This window comes from Gavialis gangeticus, unplaced genomic scaffold (genome assembly GCF_001723915.1).
Source record: "Gavialis gangeticus isolate Ggan-Ray unplaced genomic scaffold, GavGan_comp1, whole genome shotgun sequence".
Classification (NCBI taxonomy): Eukaryota; Metazoa; Chordata; order Crocodylia; family Gavialidae; genus Gavialis; species Gavialis gangeticus.
Window position 1 is genome coordinate 4,355,629 of NW_017729005.1, and position 17,845 is coordinate 4,373,473.

General features: G+C 40.4%; 1 protein-coding gene across 1 annotated transcript in view; it reads left to right on the forward strand.

The window, feature by feature from the left end:
• CCDC126 (coiled-coil domain containing 126) overlaps window positions 1-16,786 on the forward strand; it is an 18,368-nt gene extending 1,582 nt beyond the window's left edge. The window contains exons 2-5 of the mRNA XM_019508583.1: window positions 6,236-6,279; window positions 9,176-9,311; window positions 9,905-10,305; window positions 15,144-16,786. Coding sequence (XP_019364128.1) covers window positions 10,068-10,305; window positions 15,144-15,328 — 423 coding nt within the window. The 5' untranslated portion in view covers window positions 6,236-6,279; window positions 9,176-9,311; window positions 9,905-10,067 and the 3' untranslated portion in view covers window positions 15,329-16,786. The remainder of the gene's footprint in view (window positions 1-6,235; window positions 6,280-9,175; window positions 9,312-9,904; window positions 10,306-15,143) is intronic.
• The last annotated feature ends 1,059 nt before the right edge of the window (window positions 16,787-17,845 follow it).

The following is a 17,845-nucleotide window of genomic DNA, read 5'->3' on the forward strand; positions in this document are numbered from 1 at the left end:
TGGCTTGCATCCATAGATGCTTCTCAAGCAAATCCCAGGACGTCATTCTCCCCTTGTACTCGGCCTTGGTGAAGCTGCAGCTGGAGTACTGCGTCTAGTTTTGGGCTCCACAGTTCAAAAAGGATGTGGTGAAGCTTGAGAGAGTCCAGAGAGGAGCCATGCACGTGATCAGAGGTCAGGAAAAGAGACCTTACGACGACAGGCTGAGAGCCATGGGGCTCTTTAGCTTGGAAAAGCGCAGGCTCAGGGGTGATCTGATGGCCACCTATAAATTTATCGGGGTGACCACCAGGATCTGGGGGAACGTTTGTTCACCAGAGCGCCCCAAGGGATGACAAGGTCGAACAGTAATAAACTACTGTGAGACTGTTTCAGGCTGGACATAAGGAAGAATTTCTTTACTGTCTGAGCCCCCAAGGTCTGGAATAGCCTGCCATCGGAGGTGGTTCAAGCACCTACACTGAACACCTTCAAGAGCAAACTGGATGCTTATCTTGCTGGGATCCTATGACCCCAGCTGGCTTCCTGCCCTTTGGGTGGGGGGGCTGGACTTGATGATCTTCCAAGGTCCCTTCCAGCCCTAATGTCTATGAAATCTATATAAAACCTTTACATTGGGTTGGTATATTGAACTGTGTCAGATTCTCTTGCTGGCCAAACCTAGAATTAACTTAAGGGTCCTTCAAATGCTTTGTTATTTTTTCCTCATTTGCTATGGTATTACCTTATTTTGTTCCTGTATAATGTGACTGCAGTGATTCTTTAAGGTGGATATGTTTGCTGCACCATTAAAGAGCCAGTCTAAATTTATATACGTAGACTTCCTGATAGTGTACTAGGCAGCGTTAAGACACACTTCTTGATAGTGGCATGGGGGGGTGAGTGGTAGGGTTAGGCTTAGCAAGCTTCTGCCCCCCCCCCCATTTCTTGACAGACAATTAGAGGCTGCTATTGCTTCTGAGTTAATACTGATCAGAAGTTCAACACAGGACTTCCTGGAGGTGGAAGGCTGTGTGGGGTGCTGGCGGAGGGGGTCAGGGGGGCAAGCTCCCCCCCCAGCTCCTGGGAGGTGGCGGGGGGGAGGAGTTAGGGTTAGCAAGCTTTCTCCCCCCCACCTCCGTCCTAGCCCTGCCCCATTCTTGATGGGCAATTTGCTAGTGTATATTTATATTTGTGATAGAAATTAAAACTTTTCAAGTAAGTGCACAACTGTTTACTGTATTGTATTTTGTAATGCTTTATCTTAGTTATTCTTGAGTGATGACAAAGCTTCTGATTCTTAGGAGACTACTATGCTATCTGGAACTATGTCTTGAGTTGATATAAACTTTTACTCTTAGTTATAACCCTTTAAATAACTTCCTTGGAATTCAGTCCTTCAACAGCGTGTGTGTGTGTGTGTGTGTGTGTGTGTGTGTGTGTGTGTATAAATAAAATAATGTTCCCTGTCTAGTCTTGTAACACTTCATTTACCTCTATTCAACTTTTCTTAATAAGACTTCCTTCCAACTTCCTAATTAACCTTGTTGCTCTTCCCTATACTCTTTTGGGAACCTCCTGACAGCTATACACTAATACAATTTTCTGGTGTATGTGTCACACTGCAATATTAGAAAGATACTTTTTTCCCATCCTGTTAAATGATCTAGGGTTTTGATGGGCTAGTTTGCAAGGGCGTACTAAACTGGTATGCTTCCTAGCAGTTGTCATTTTTTGATTCTGCAATCTAAGTTGTAAGTAGACTATGAAGAAGTACCGCTACTCTGTTTCAGTTTTGTCTGTCACATATGATACGTCTGGATTATATTGGGCTGTTTTGTTTTTTATGTCTTATGTACATTGATTTTTAGTTTACTAAGAACTTACTTGCATTTTTTGACATCTGTTGAAACTTATCCAGCAACGCTTAAATTTCTCTGGCCTCATTCAAGGGGCTTGTCTTAAAATTGTATAGGTGATATTTAAGTTGCCTTTTATTTTTAGTTTGTTGCATTCTCTTCTCTTCCCCCAGGGGTTTGTCATTCAATTGGAGGCTGCTATTGCTTCTGAGTTAATACTGATCACACAGTTTAACATAGGAATGGAAGTCACTCACCTGCTAGAAGTGGTATCTTTCCTTAGAGACAAAAATTGAGGTCATGATCTGTTTGTTACCATATGGGAGAAGCATAAATGCTTTGCTTTTGGTATTACTATAGATCAGGTTCTTCACGCTGTCTTACATTTATCATGAAATATTCACTTGTGAGGCTTCCAAAGCCCTTTGTTAATGCTACATATGGGCATAATTTTCAGGACTACTTTGGGATTGGGAACTTGTCTTATCAATGGAAAAACCTACAAGAAAGTTTTAGAACAGTGGGGGCCAAACTTATTGTCCATTGAGCTAGAGGCTAGCCAAACGTAGCCTCACACCTTCCTGGAGAGCCACTCCAATCCCTTTCCCCCTGCCTGAGTGATCACCTGCTCTGTTTTTTGCTTCTTGTCCTGGGCTCTGTGCCACTCTTCTGCCTGGTCTGCCACACACAGAGGTTGCCTGTGGGACTTGTGCTGCTGCAGGTTGCCTACCCCTGCTTTGGGAAGCATTGAACATAACACCTTATCAAATAGAGGGAATCTTCTCCACAGTACAAGATGCAGTTTGACCTGAATAGGGCTACAAATGTTTGCTTACATAATACTGAACCCATATTAACAGTCAACTTCAAACAGAACAAATCATGCTCAGCTTTATCAGTTAATCCTTGTAACCTGCTTTAACTATAACTTGGTAATTACATGTATTTAATGTCTGCAGTGGCTTTGTCTGCAATATCTGAAGATTAATGGATGCTGAAGATAGCAAGGAGAATATATGTAATAAGTTTATCGGAGTTCTTTGTAGGGGTTCATCATGATTAAATGATAATGAGGTTGGATGTGATCTGTCCTGACTTAAGCAAATTGCTGAAATGTACTCAGCAATGTGTAAGCAAGCATTGGTCATCACTTTTATATGTAGTTAAATTCTTGGATTTACTCAGCATGTTGTGGGGAGAACAGCAGTGCAAGTATGATTAGGGAATTCCCAAAGGAATATAAAATGCTTGTTCAGAGATTGCAAGGGAGATTCGGAAGCTGGGTTCTAACAAATTTTAATGCTGGCTGGAGGCCAAGGCACCATGACAGTTCTAGAAGAAGTTGAATAATAATGGATATCTGGGGATGCATCTCAAATGCTGGTACTATGTGGCACTGGATGCCAGACTTTGCAGGGACACCTTTACTAAGCCATGAGTAAGAAGAGTGTATGCCTTCCAGTGTCTTGGAAAAAACTACAGAGCAACAAAGCTGGCTGGAAAAAATGGATATGGAGGATGCAGAGGCTGTGTGTGGATAAGGGTGTCAACAGGTATAAGGATTAAAATGCCTCCAAAAAGCCTTTTGAAATGTTTCAGAGGCCTAGATGTACAAATGTACTTGCCCATTGAAACGTTCCAAAAGTGACTCAAGCATCACAAAATAGAACCATACAATAATTCCTCTTGTTTATAGAGGTATTATTTTCATGTGAAAAATTTTTGGTTACATGTTTATGGGGACAGCACATAAGAGATGGGCTGAGCTGGGGCTGGGCTTATTGCCTTCCCCTTGCTCCTGCCAGACCCCTGGAAACCATGTTGTTACAGAAGCTGGGCTCTCCATACCCAATCTCCTCTACCTCTTTCCTCCAAGGGGGAAGAGGGGAGTTTTGGTGGATCTGAGAGCTTCTTCCACACCTCCTGAAAATCTCCACCTTTGCTTACTTCTTTTTAGCTCTCTGTTCTCTCTGCCTGCCATCACTGTGAAAGGAAGAGAGACTGGGGAGCTGAGAGCGGAGCTGCACATGATTGTAGCCATCTTTAGCACCAGCCTGGGAGTGCTGAAGGAGGCTGCAGTGTTTTGAAACTTTCTGGCCAGGGAATGGCACAGGGGATGTACATAGTTGCCTCACTGGAATGTTTTCTTTTTGAAATGCTTTTAAGTGTGTTTCACTTGGAAACTTCTTTAGCAGGTTGGTCTGTACCCTTAGACCCGGATGAACTCAGCCAGCAGACCCACTGGGTGAGGGGCTCGCTTGTGTAGGTGTGACGCATTGCTCCATTGATGCATGCCCTTTTCTAAGTTTTGTACCTGTCAACTCATGCCCCTCAAGATATTGGCTGGCCATCTGCAAGTAGAGAACAAAGACATTCTGTTTTAAAGTAGCTAGTTTTATTTAAAAAATATTCATTGTCAGTCGTAAGCAAAAAGTACTAAACATTTGAAGTAGCCAGATAATTTAGGGGAGCTGTTTGCTATGTGCAAGTAAAATCTTTGCAGACAAGAAAAATTAGTAGAATATAATTCAGTGCATTCAAAACTGAAAACAAAATACATGCAAAGGAATTATGTGACTGGTCAGATTAAATATGCAGGGAAAATACAAAAGCATGCTTGAAGCAATCTAGTAAGTGGGCATTCAGATAAAAACATGATTTTGCATCAGTGCTATTGAAAACCTACATCCAACAAGTTTAGAGGTCCTAAGTGAAATTTTGCTTTTCAAGTCAGAAAGCCCAAGTACAAAGCAAATTACTTGCATGATTAGTTCATGGAAGAAGTAGAAATAATTGCTTGCCTAGGAGGGTTTCACTTGGACTGGCTCATAGAACAGTCTGGTAATGATAACACTTCTTTGCTTGCAAAACTTCTGGCTTATTTCAACCTAGACCCTGCTATTTGTCCTTGGGCACTACTTAGTTCAAATTTTCAAACAACTGTTTGATCATAGTGTACATGCTGCATGAAGAGTTTTATTACTTCTGTCACAATAACTTGCCTTCTGCTGCTCTGCAGTGAGCTCTGAGCTACATCCCTATGAAGAGGCTTGAGTGATCTTAAGTTGTTCCTACTACATGCCTTCTCTGGGTATCTCTGCCTTCTCAAAAGCAATGTCCATTGAGGATCATTGCTGCTTGTAGTAAGTCTAGCAGTATTTACTGTGCTATTCATACAGTCATCTCCCAGGACACCAGCACTTGGGCTATTTGTGGCTGGAGCATTTGCAGTGTCTTCAGTATAGATGCTGTAATGTGTACTGTTGCACAACCCTGACGCAAGTGGTTGTGAGGTGTGACCGTGGTTATATTTGTATACAGATCAGTACGGGGAGGACTAAGTATAGGGAGTTATGATAGTTATCTTTAAATTGTCTCCTATCCCCCTTCAACCTTAAAATGTTTGTCCATCCGTTTATCAGTGATTTTTAATTGGGGACTATCCCTTCTACACTTATGAAAAAAATTATCATGATTAAAAAGGAAAAAGAAACATACGGGTACAAAGGAAGCCCATATTTTCAGACCTGTTCAGATCCAGAGTCCTTGAGTTCAGGTACAGAGAGAACACAAGCTGGAGGAAAGATAGAAAAACTGAAATGTTCAGCAGCGCAAGAAAGAGTAAATTATGGGCGAGATCAGAAGAAACTGGAAGGGTTTTGAATAAGGTTCTAAAAAAAAGAAGATTATGGGATAGCACTGCTGAAACTATGGGAACTTGACACAATGTCTGCAATGCTTAGCAAAGCGCACCCACAGTACACTCCAAGCATTTTAAAAGGTAGGGTGCTTGATGATGGGACATTAGATACTGGATAAGCATCTATCCCCTGTCCACAGTGCAGTGTATTATTTGCCAAAAATGGTTTGTCGCTGAAGGTGCGCTGCACTGGCAAAAGCAAACTCATGTGAATGTGCTCATGCTTCATAGCAGTATTGGCAGCTATATGCTGCTAGATTTTCAGTAAAGCTCTTCTGGAAATATAGTCCCAGTGTTGTTACTTTTAAGGGTTTTTTTTAATGGGTTTACAGACTTAGAACATTTCCACTGTGAATGTTCGCTCTGTACATTAGTAGCATCATTATAGTAACTACTGATGCTGACCTCTTGTTTGCTCTGCCTGTTCCTTTTCAAGATTTTTTCCCTCTTCTCAACCTTCTAGGATTTTTTCCAATTTCTCTTTCACTATTTACTCTACTTTCCCCAAATATTCTTCTAATTATGATGATTAGTCACAATGTTATACTTGCTCTTAAATTCCTTATCAGATTGCTGTTGATTATAATTTAGTAAGGAATTGTGTCATGCTATTAAGAACCGCTTCAGGAAAATTTCTTCTCAAAGATTTTGTTCATACAGTTGTGTTAGTTGACTTAAGACCTACATTATTTTACAGCTCTTTGAAGTCACTCTGAGGAGTTGTTCCATATTTCAGAAGAGGTAAGACAAAATGCTACCAGCTGAAAAATAGCTTTATTGGGCTATGTTTTAAATGACATTCCTTTCCACATACTCTATCTGTGTGTAGTTCTAAAAATATCCACTAATACCTACTGCAAGAAGACTGAGTGGTCTTTCTTAATAGGGAAAATTTTGACTGCCTATTTCTTTGTTAATTTTCTCATTAGCTCTATTTTATAATAACCTTTTGTTATGTCTTCATTAGTTACTTGTTAATAACTAAAAAGAAAGCCTTTGATCCAGACTTAAGATACCCATAGCTGCTTTGTGGCCTTCCAGATTCTTATGCCTGCCTATACTTTAAACCTTTCAAAAACTAACCATGTCTTCTCCTGTAGTGCAATTTTAATCATGCCCTTCTGGAGCTGACAACCACTGTGAAAACACGTGAGCCTGTGGCAGAACCCTTAGATCTACCTCCGTCTCTGACCTGAGGGTGGTTGTTCTCAGGAAGCAAACAGTTAAAAAAACAGTTTTGAACTAGAAATTGTGGATTGCGTTAAGTATGGTTTACTAATCATAGCAAGCAGTCATGAGGGATGAGTGAATGTATGTCCTTGACTGCAATTCATCTCTTACAGGTTTGAGGTCTGTTATTTATCTGCAGGTGCTGCAGTTCTTGTTTACTGTGTTAGATGGAATGATATTACGTAGTGGAAGGATTAGTTAGAGGAGATTAGCAGAACCAACTCCAATATGAAACAAGATACCTGTGTCTAAAGGAACCTAGTGTATCTTATTTTGGTGTTGATTTTTGTACATTGTCAGAGGGGTACATGAGGTTACCTTATTGACATGGGAAAAATTGGAAGCTTTGTGTCCTACATCACAGTGATCTTCAGGGTTTAGTGAAGAATAAGGGAAAATGAAGTCTCAAAATATTCAGGAAATGGTTGACATGATAATGTTTGTAGGTCTAGTATGGTTTGTGTGGAGTAGATTCAGTATTCGAGTGCAGGCCAAGTATAGTTTCTGACTACTATGTCTGATATAGTCTAGAATTTTGTCTTGGAGGTTCATGGTTAGCTGTTTCAGTCAGAAGTCAAGTGGAAGGCAGGGTAGATTTGCTCCTTATACACTGAGGCGGGCAAAATATGGCCCACAGGCTGGATCCGCTCCTACAGGCCATTCTATCTGGCTCATGGGGCCCCTGAAAAATTTAGAAAATGTAATATTTATCTGCCCCGACTACCTGTCAAAGATGACAGGAGCCAGTGGCAGTAGGACCCAGGGGGAGCTGTTGGCAGGACTAAACAGTTGCAGCAGCAAGGATGACAACACGTGCCCCCCCCCCCAACCAGAAGCCTCTGCTTAGCAGAGGTTTCTGGCCTGGGACCCTGGGGCTGTTCTTGCCTCCCTGCACCGAAGGGAAATTCATATAAGAGCATGGAGGGAAGCAAGGAAGGACTGCAGGCGATTGCTCCAGTCTTCAGGGCTGGGCAGGGCCAGCTCCTAGCCATACAGCCAGGAACCATGTGGTGCCAGGCAGAGGGTGGGGGAAAGCAGGGAAATGGCTGTGGAAGGGGCAGTGGGTGGGCATGCGGGAGTGCAGCAACAGCTGGGCAGGAATGTGGGGCCTGTGCTGGTGTCCTGGGACCGGTGCCAGTGGGGCCCAGGGCAGGGGCTGTATGGAGCTGGGCTGGCTCCCTCCTCTCCCTGCTGGTGCAGCCCTACCCAGCTTCATAGAGCCCCTGCTGGCCTATGCCCCACTCTGGGCCCCTGCTAGTGTGGGCCCCACGCTCCTGCCCAGCTGTCACTGAGCTCTAGGTGCTCGATTGCTGCTACTCCCGCACTGCCTGCCACAGCCATTTCCCTGCTTTCCTACCTGCAGCTGCTGCAGTTTTGGCACCACATGGTTCCCAGCTGCAGCACTAAGGTGCAGGACTCGGCAGGAACCAGCCTGACTCCTGCGATTCTCTGCTGGCTCCACGCAGTGCTGGCTGGGCTGGTCCAGTTCCTGCTGCATCCTGCAGTCTTGGCTGTGCAGCTGGGACATGGTGCGGGGAGGACAGGGAAGCAGCATGAGAAAGGTAGCAGTGGCAGACAGGAGGGGGAAGTGGTGGTGAGTGGGAGCACGGGGCCTGTGCTGGTGCTCTGGGGCCAGGAGTGCAGAGCCCAGGCTTGGAGAAGTGCTAGCAGGTGTTCTGTCTGCTGCAGGGGAGCAAAAGACCCTAGATTCTTGCACCATTGTTACTATGCACAGTCTGAGCAGGCATAGCATTTTTTAGAACAGTTTAAGTATGCATGTAGGTTTAAACTCTTTGATGTATGGGAGGAACTCATGTAAAGAGAAACTGAATTGATTGGACATGCTTATCTTAAAAAAAAAAAAAAAAAAAAAAGATAGAGGAGAAAGGGGGGCATAATAAATATATAAACAAGTACTCTGGAGCTTCTTTTCCCTGACTTGTGACACAGGTGCTAGGGAATATGTATAGGAATCTTAACATAGAACATAGTTGCTTTAAAAGAAGAAATCGTTCCCTCTCTTTGAAGTGGAGGAAGTGATTTTGTACAATGCATTATTAAGTATTTTTAATGTATGTATTATAGTAAGCCATGGAATCCTTTTCTTTTTTAATTTTAGAGTATGTATATATAAGTACACCTGGAACAGCTTTACAAGACTGGGAGGAAGCAGGGTTAAGTCAGAGCAATTGTGTTACATTTTCATTGCTATGGGCTGGTGCACCCACCTGTTATAGCAACTCCCCTCCCCTTTTGAAGCCACTCCAAGTGTACACATGCTATGCCCTTAGCATGATATTTTGTGGGTTTCACATAGTGCTTAAATGTTAGATACCTCCATCTGAAAATGTTGGTTTTAACAAAATGAAGGACTTTCTCATCTGAATAAACTTTCTTTGTAATGCAGAACTCCATGAAGATGTCTGGCTGTTACTACTCTAAGCTATCAAAAACTGGATATTTGTTGTTTAATTACTGAAGCAGTCCTATTCAGTTGCTACCTGAGACCCTGATCCTATGATGGATCAAAATTGGTTGCTATGGTAAGAATTAAAAAACAAATTATTGCCAAAAAAGCTATAAAACCAGGGTCGACCTAATTGTTTTAGTAAGATCTTGATAAGTGTGCTTGCTGTTGTACAAAGGTAGATAAGACATTTGCCCAAGATGCATTTAAATTTCTGTTTCGAATTTCATCCACTAATAGTGAGTAGACCTATGACTGAGAAGAATAAGTTAATGTGCATTTTCAAGATCCTGTTTTCGTGTGCATGTGTCTATTATAAACCACCAATGTGAGAATATTGCATATAGGTTGAATAGTTTTAAAGGGAAGAGTTTTTACAGGTTCTTATTAGATAACACTGGCTACTAATTTTAAAACGTGTTTGTTTAGTACCAACTCCAATTACAATAATTTGAAAACTGAATCTGATCAGTAAAGGCACTAAAGCTGTTGTGAGGTAAAAATGCTAAAATATAAGAAAGGCAGATGTGATAGGAAAACTTCTGCACTAACATGAATCTAAAAAAGGTTTTAGATTATCCAGGAATCATAGACTTGGAAACTGATTTTTGCTTTTGTTCTCAACACCATAGCATTTGGAATAATGATGTAATATTTTAAACCTTTCAGGGATCAAGATTGTCTATAATATGGAGAGAATGTGTTCAAGACGGTCCATATAGAAGATTTGTTACTTTGCGAAGGTCTCGCTTTTGACTAATATGTAAATGTGACAACTTCAAGTTCACTTACTTGTCTTGAAATTGAGACACGTCTGCTGCCTTCATCAGAAATGTTTTTATCATTTTCAAGAAAAAACATGTCCCAAAAACTGAGTTTATTGTTGCTGGTGTTTGGATTCATTTGGGGATTGATGTTGCTACGCTATACTTTTCAGCATCCAAGGCATCAAAGCAGTGCTGAGTTACGTGAACAGATACTAGACTTAAGTAAAAGATATGTCAAAGCACTGGCGGAGGAAAATAAGAACACAATGAATGGTGGTAATGGCGCCTCAATGGCAGGATATGGTAAGATTAGATACAAATATAGTTATGTAGTCCCGTTTTCTTTTATACTATTTTTATGAAGTCGTGGTAAACTTTAAATCTTTTTCTTGTTTTCAAAAAGCTCTTGCAACTCTGAGGGAGAATCCTTTAGTAATTGACTAACTTTTTTGCTTGTTTGATAAAGCTTAAAATAAAAATGAGGGCAAATTATAATTTTCATAGATTTCATAGACATTAGGGCTGGAAGGGACCTTGTAAGATCATCGGGTCCAGCCCCCTGCCCAAGGGTCAGGAAGTCAGCTAGGGTCAAAGGATCTCTAAATTTAGCAGGATTTTGCTAAATTTTAATCTGTATTATTGATGGTTAGAAATTTGACAGTCTGCATCAACATTAGACTGTTTCTCCAGAAACTCTAAAGTGATACAGCTGTAGGATGTTCTCTGAAGAAACATGAAGGCATACATAAATAACATAGAGACTAAATGTAAAATTTAAGCACTCTGCTAATTGTCATGTGCTGTCACTGTGTTGTATTATGAGCTTTTTCAGCTTTAATGAATCCACTTTATCAAATAACAAATTTACCATTTGAAGATGCATCCCAATTCCTTAAAATATACATCAAGATGATAGATATTTATCTTGCATCAGCAGTGCTCCCTTAACACTAGTCAGTATCCACAGAAGTCTTGTTCTGTTCTTCTCTTCCTCTGTCTCTGACTGTTCCTTTTACTTTCCAGTTGATGTTAAGCTTTTGTTTCTTCATCTCTGTATGTAACCTGCTTAATAATTCACCCCTTTGCTTTCCCCAGAACTCCGCATAACACAAAGCTTGGTGTCTTCTACTCATCTCTGTTTTTAGATTTCAAATTATTTGTACATTTTTATTGCTTCTATTTTGCTACTAACAGCAGAAAAGAAAATATAAAGAGTAAAAAGGAATTGTTAATGGAATTAGTTCTGTAAAAAATAATCAAGTACTTAGCAGTATGGGGTTTACCTTCTGATGGCAAGGAGAACAGTGCATGTCAATTCTTAAACTTTGTTGTGTTCGCATTCTGATATTCCCATCGGATTTAACTGTTAGCTTTGATACCAGGGAGCCCATATTCCCTTGCACTAAATTAGTGGAGCCTATTCTTGTCATCTAGAATATAAGAAGCTCTGTATAAGTACTTACTGAGGTTATTTTGTTGTAAGAATGAATATGTCCCACTTTAAACTTTGCAGTACCAGCTTCATGACTCTGGGAGTACTAATCTACAATTTGGAAAATGTAAGCTAGTCAAATTTCTCATGCTGTTTTCCAGTGCTTCATCCAGACTTAAGTGTTTGATAACTAGATCTCAGAAACTGTCTGCATTCCATTCTTCTATAAAAAAAAAATTCTACTAAGTTTTCTATAAGTACATAGGTATTCAAAACTTAAACAGGAATTAGTTTTTAAATTAATAGGAAACTAGAATTCTAGTTACAGAGACTTGTTATTGTAGTTGCTGCTCCTCTTTAGAGCAAATTTCATTGAATGGTAATTTGTTTCTCTTTCTCCCAGTGTTTGAGCACTATTTTAGGACCCTCACAGCTGTAATTTTATAACTTATCCTAAAAAAGTAAAAGCTGTATAGGTAAAGGAGATCTGTCTCCTTTTGTTACATACAAAGGAATTTGTTTAAAGTTTGGTTTAAGAGAATAAGAGAAACTTTAAATACTGTATTTACTTGAATAAAAGGCAAGGTCCCCCCCCACCATCAGCAATGGAGGGGGGTAAGGGGCAGAAGCCTAGTCTTGGATTTGAGTAGTGGCCCAGGGCAGGTGGTGACTGAACTTCAGCTTTGGCCCCAGGCCAGAATGATTCATTTGACAAGGGAAGGGGCATGTGGCATGGGGAAAACTGCAAGGTGTTTGTACTCTGTACCTGTGTCTGTCTTCTCCCCACTGCAGCCTACCTCTCTCTTTTCTCCCTAAACCTCATTACCTCTGGCTCTGGCTCTAGTCCCTCCAGTTCCAACCTGGTCCGGCCAGGAGCTTCCACTGCTTTTCTCTGGCTGGGGTGGGCCAGGGCTGCAGCTGCTGCTGACTGCCCTGGAGATGCAGAGCTGCAGCATAAATGTTGATGGGGGCGAGGAAGAACAGGTGGTAGGGGAGCAGGCTGTAGGGGGTGGTGGGAGGCTGCCTGAGGAGAGCAGGGATGGAGGAGCAGTCATGAAGGGGGCTACTACAGGCATAGGGAGACAAGGGGCAGGGATCTGGTCCCTTACCTCCCTACTGCTGTTCTCCCCACGACAGCAATATGAGGCATGAATTTAGGACAGCCTTCCACTAATTAGAGTCTATACATGGGAAATATATAATTTTCCATGTATAGAATCCAATTATTGGAGGGATTATCTTAAATTCAGACTTGTCTTGGATTCTGATATATATGGTAATTTTATGAAGTTATTAGCAAAACTAAGAATTAAACACTTTATAAAGCTGGATAGGTCTTAAATAGCTATAGGTTTGTGTTCTGGCATCAGTGGGATCCTCTTCCCTTCTGCTTTTTCTTGGTATATGAATGGATGTCAGAATTGTTTTTCCCCTGCAGAACAAATTAAGCCTAAATCCTACCATTCAGAAACCTGAATAGATAGGATTTTTTCCTACTTTTTAAGTACCCTATGTACTTGAATATAAGATGACACCCCCCTCTCCCCACAACAATTAGATTCTATATATCAAATTTATAAATTTTCCATAGAATTTTCCAGGGATAGAATCTAATTATTTGGGGTTTACCTTTAACTTTTATTCCTTTCCCACTGCTAAAGTAGGGAAAATAAATCTGGGGGTCAGTCCCCTTTTCCCTGCTTCTGCCTTCTTACTGTCGTATCCTGCTCTGCCTGAGCACGTGCAAGTGAGGGGCAAGTTTGAAAATACCGACCTTGAAATATAATTTACCATATAGGCAAACTATTACAGGAGCCTTAGTTCATCAAGAATAAATACTTTTCCCCTGTTTTGAAACTGCTGCAAGTTCTAGCAAAAGTACTCCATAAACATACTTTTAAAACAGCACTTTTGTACCTTTTTTTATTAAGGAAGCTTTTTTGTGTTCCAAGCCAAATCAATTCCAAATTTGTGAGTCATTCAAGAACCATATATGGCCCTACTACTGGCAAACATCCTCCACCCCTACCTGGGGCTTCAGATGTCTCAAAATCATTTAGCAGGCTTCCTTTGGCAGGCCCAACCCCAGAGGCTTGGGGTTTGGATGCCCCCAGGTTTTGCTTGCCCACAGCCATATGGCTTCAGGCATGAATGCCATGTGCCCTCAGAGGCTGGATCGCCCGTGGGGGACACCCCCGCTTTGGACTGCAGGATTGCCTGCAGGGGTGACACGTCCCCCCCGACTAAGGTGGCACTAGTCACCCATTGTGGGGGGCCCCCCAGCACGCTCAGCAGCGGACCCAGAAGTGGACCGGAAGTACTTCTGGTCCACTTCTAGATTTGCTGCTGAGCACGCGGGGGGGCCCCCTGTGCGATGCATCATCCGCCCCACTATTGCAGTGTTCGTGAGCCGCAGCTGGTACCTCAAAGTATGTAGAAAAAACATTTAAAGCTCTGTCTATGGCCGAATCGCTGATTCTCTGAATCAGCATTGAATCTTCAGATTTGGATTTGGCTGAATTGAATCCAGACAGTGATCCAAATCAATGAATGGACTCACTGTCCCCGATTTGGGCTGAATCTGAATCAAATACGGCCCATTTCACACACCCCTAGTAACAACCTATCCTTGTGGTTGCTTCCCATTAAAAATGTTCTCATCAGTCTGTTTCTACATATGGACCGTGTTTTTTATAGTCATGCTTGGCATGGGCTGCATTTAATCAGTTTCATAGCTGGTTTCCGTTATTCAGTACATGCTGCTTTTGACAGCAGTTTAATGATAGACAATGCATTTAATGAAGTTTCCTTACATGCAGTTATAAAATGAGGGTTTTTTTCCCCATCCTGATTTGGTGAAGTAGAGACTTCATCTTGATTCAAGGAAATACAGTATTATGCAGTGTTTTAAACAATAAAGCTTCAACTTGTCACTGATACAGCAAGTTCTGAACTTTCAGAATAACTTCTAAATGCCTGCATAAGAAAATGATTAAGAGCTGTCTTATCTAGAATAAAAAATATAAATGTTCTATAATTCCGTCTGCTGACACAGACTGTTACACAGGTTAGATTTAATTTCCTCTCTGCTTTTGTGGGTTGAAGTCTGAAATATTACCTTTGAACAGTTATTTGTAACTGCTAACCAGGGCAGGGGTAACAGGGAGGGAAGAAGGTTAATATTGTTATGATCTTGCATTCCAAGATCTGTTGCATCAATTCTCAATTTGCTTTTAGGTTGGTATTTTCTAGTGTTTAAATAATAATTAAAAATCAAGTATATGAGTTAAACATTCTAGATGTTCATATTTTATATTGAAGCTTTTTTTGTATCTTCCCCCAAAAGTCCAACAGGAAAGGGTAGCAGTTTTCTTAAGATGCAGCTTACATATCCAGTTTATCATTTCTTCTTATGCAACTACTCCTCGCTTAACGTCATAGTTATGTTCTTGAAAAACGTGACTTTAAGCAAAATGATGTTAAGCGAATCCATCCGCGTAACAGTAGTTATCTGCACAAGGTGGTGGCCAAACACTGTTATAACCAAACAGTGCGTGACTTTAAACGAGTATGTTCTCTAATCGATCAGTGACGTAATAATGAAACAATGTTAACCAGGACCCCGTTAGGTGAGGAGTACCTCTTTTTCTTATGAATTTATTTGATTAACATTCCATCCCTCTGTGTTTTATTCTTTTGTCTCTTTCAGCTGATCTCAAAAGAACAATTGCTGTTCTCTTGGATGACATCTTGCAACGTTTGGTGAAACTGGAAAACAAAGTTGACTATATTGTTGTGAATGGCTCAGCAACCAATACTACTAATGGAACCAGTGGTAATCTGGTGCCAGTAACTTCAAGTAAACGTGTAAATGCAGCAAGTAATGTAAGATAGCAGCACACAGTGATACTGTTTTGCTGCTAATTATGTAGATTCCATTCAAGAAAAGCTTCTTATCTTGGGATAGGGAAAAGCAATAGTTAACTCTAAAAGATCTGTATGCTGTTCTACTCTAGAATGTGTTGGATTCACAGTAGTGCTTATTTATGTAGATAAGGTTCTTAAAGCATAACTTTGATTTTGATGGTTTTTTCAAAGCATTGTTGTACAATATCTTCCTTAAAGATATTCCGGTGAAATGATTGTAATAAGCCCAAGTAGGTGGTGAGATAAATGTCTGAAGTTAAACTACAGTGAAAACAAAAATATAGATTGATTTCTAAAATATATTTATTTAAATATGATTCTAACATATCTTTTGTATAGATGGACAATACTGTAGCTTTTCTGTGATCCGCTTTAAACAGAGATAATGGAGGATAATGTATTGTTAAACTGATGTTATAAAATGTGTATACTTAGAGTCCAGTATTTTGTTACTTACCCACTAATTGATGTTATGTTGATGATGGCATTGGCTAATATTTTAAATTGAAACCCAAAGAATGTCTTTATTTGCACTATATGTCAAAATAGCTAGAGAGAATTTACTGTATATTTAAAAATAGTTATAATATTGAAAATCATAGGTAGTGACACTGTCCAGGTGTATCCTCATGCCAGAAATAGGGCAGTTTAGATGATCAAACAAGCATAATCTAGAATATCTTATATAGTTATTTCTTACAGATATATTTAAGTCTATGTATTTTGTAACTACAGATAAAAAGGTTATTTAAGTTATCAAAGTCAATTTTCAGGTGTGTAAATATTTATTTTTATTCATGACTTATTTTGTTTTTTTAAAAAATATCTTAGTGTCTTGCAGTGCGTGTAACACCATCTTGCTAAGATAACTTGTAAAAGTGGGGAGAGAGAATTGAATTAAAATTAAGAAAGGCCTCTTGACACGCACGAGATATATGTAGTAAAGATTTTTATGTTCTTATGTATAGGTTTTTGTTTTGATGCGCATATTTGGGAACTAAGGTAATATTGCCTTATATCCAAGTTAGCCTTAGGAAAGAGAGTTTCAGTGAGTGTGCTGTATTTCAAAATGTGTTATCTGAGTCATAAAAGTAAGATAAAAGTGCTGCTCTACCTGTGTGGGGTTTTGTTTTTGTTTTTTTTAACTATGCAGAATGCATTTTTAGGATTATGTTGCTTAAAATACTCAATGTAGTAGTTTTTGATTTAAAAAAAAAAAAAACTGAGGAAAAACAGGTGCTGGATGACATACTGCCCTAAGTTCTTTTCTATTTCTCCTTGCTGATGGTCTGAGGTGGTATAAAGGAATACGTATCTAAATAAAACTTCAGTTAGCATCCGACTGATCTTTATTTTGTCTGACATACAGAGTATAAATATGTACTTCTTTTTCAGGAAAGGAAGAAAATAAATTTTTATTTGTACTTGAGAATGATTTTGATTTTGTTTTCTTCTAATGCCTTGCCTCCTCTTGTCATGTTCTTTACCCATGCTCTTTAGCTCTCTTAAGACCCCTACCTAATCTGTAAATTGCAGAGGTCTACTACTCCATTCTGTAGTGTGCCTATAAGCAGCACCTATTAAGATTTCCATTTTTGCACAGGTGATTTCCTTCCTTATTCCTGTAGCACCAAATGTGTACTTGATGCTTGCCTGGTGGAAATTCAAGTTTTCCTCTCTCCCAGTGTTCATCAAAATCAATAAGGATCTTTAGACTGATGTCTAAAATGTCCCTGAAATGTTGGGGTTAATAAGAGTTCATAATGTAGTGTTACAAAGGGAGAAATGCTATGAAGTGGAGCACTGGATCAGTCTTCCCTTGTCCATCTATGAATCAGATCTTCAGAATATCCCTATGTGTACATAAATCAGTTTTATAATATTCACATCGTTAGCTACTGGTATTTCTTTCTTCAAAACACAAACAAAGAACTCTATTTAATAGGACAGAATTGAGCCCACTTTTCTCCCTACTTGCTCTCTTTTTTAATACCTATTCACTTTTTCTTGTGGAAAGTAACAGAAATGAATATGTTAATTCTTTTGAGAGAATTATTCTCTTTTGAAAGAATTATTCTGGCACATGTCCACAAGGGGCCAGCAGGGGAGATTATGCTTAGGGGCAACCAACACAGGTTCATTAGCGGCAGGTCCTGTCAGACCAACCTGGTGGCCTTCTACGACCAGGTTACCAAATGCTTAGATGCAGGGGTAGCAGTGGACATAGTCTTTCTGGACTTTTGGAAGGCCTTCAACACTGTCTCTCACCCTGTACTCATTAGAAAACTGGGGGACTGTGGTGTCAACACCTACACAGTCAAATGGGTCACCAACTGGCTGGAGGGCCGCACCCAGAGAGTGGTAGTGGATGGGTAATTTTCGACCTGGAGAGATGTGGGCAGTGGGGTCCCCCAGGGCTCGGTCCTTGGGCCCGCACTGTTCAATATCTTCATCAGTGACTTGGACGAGGGGGTAAAAAGCACC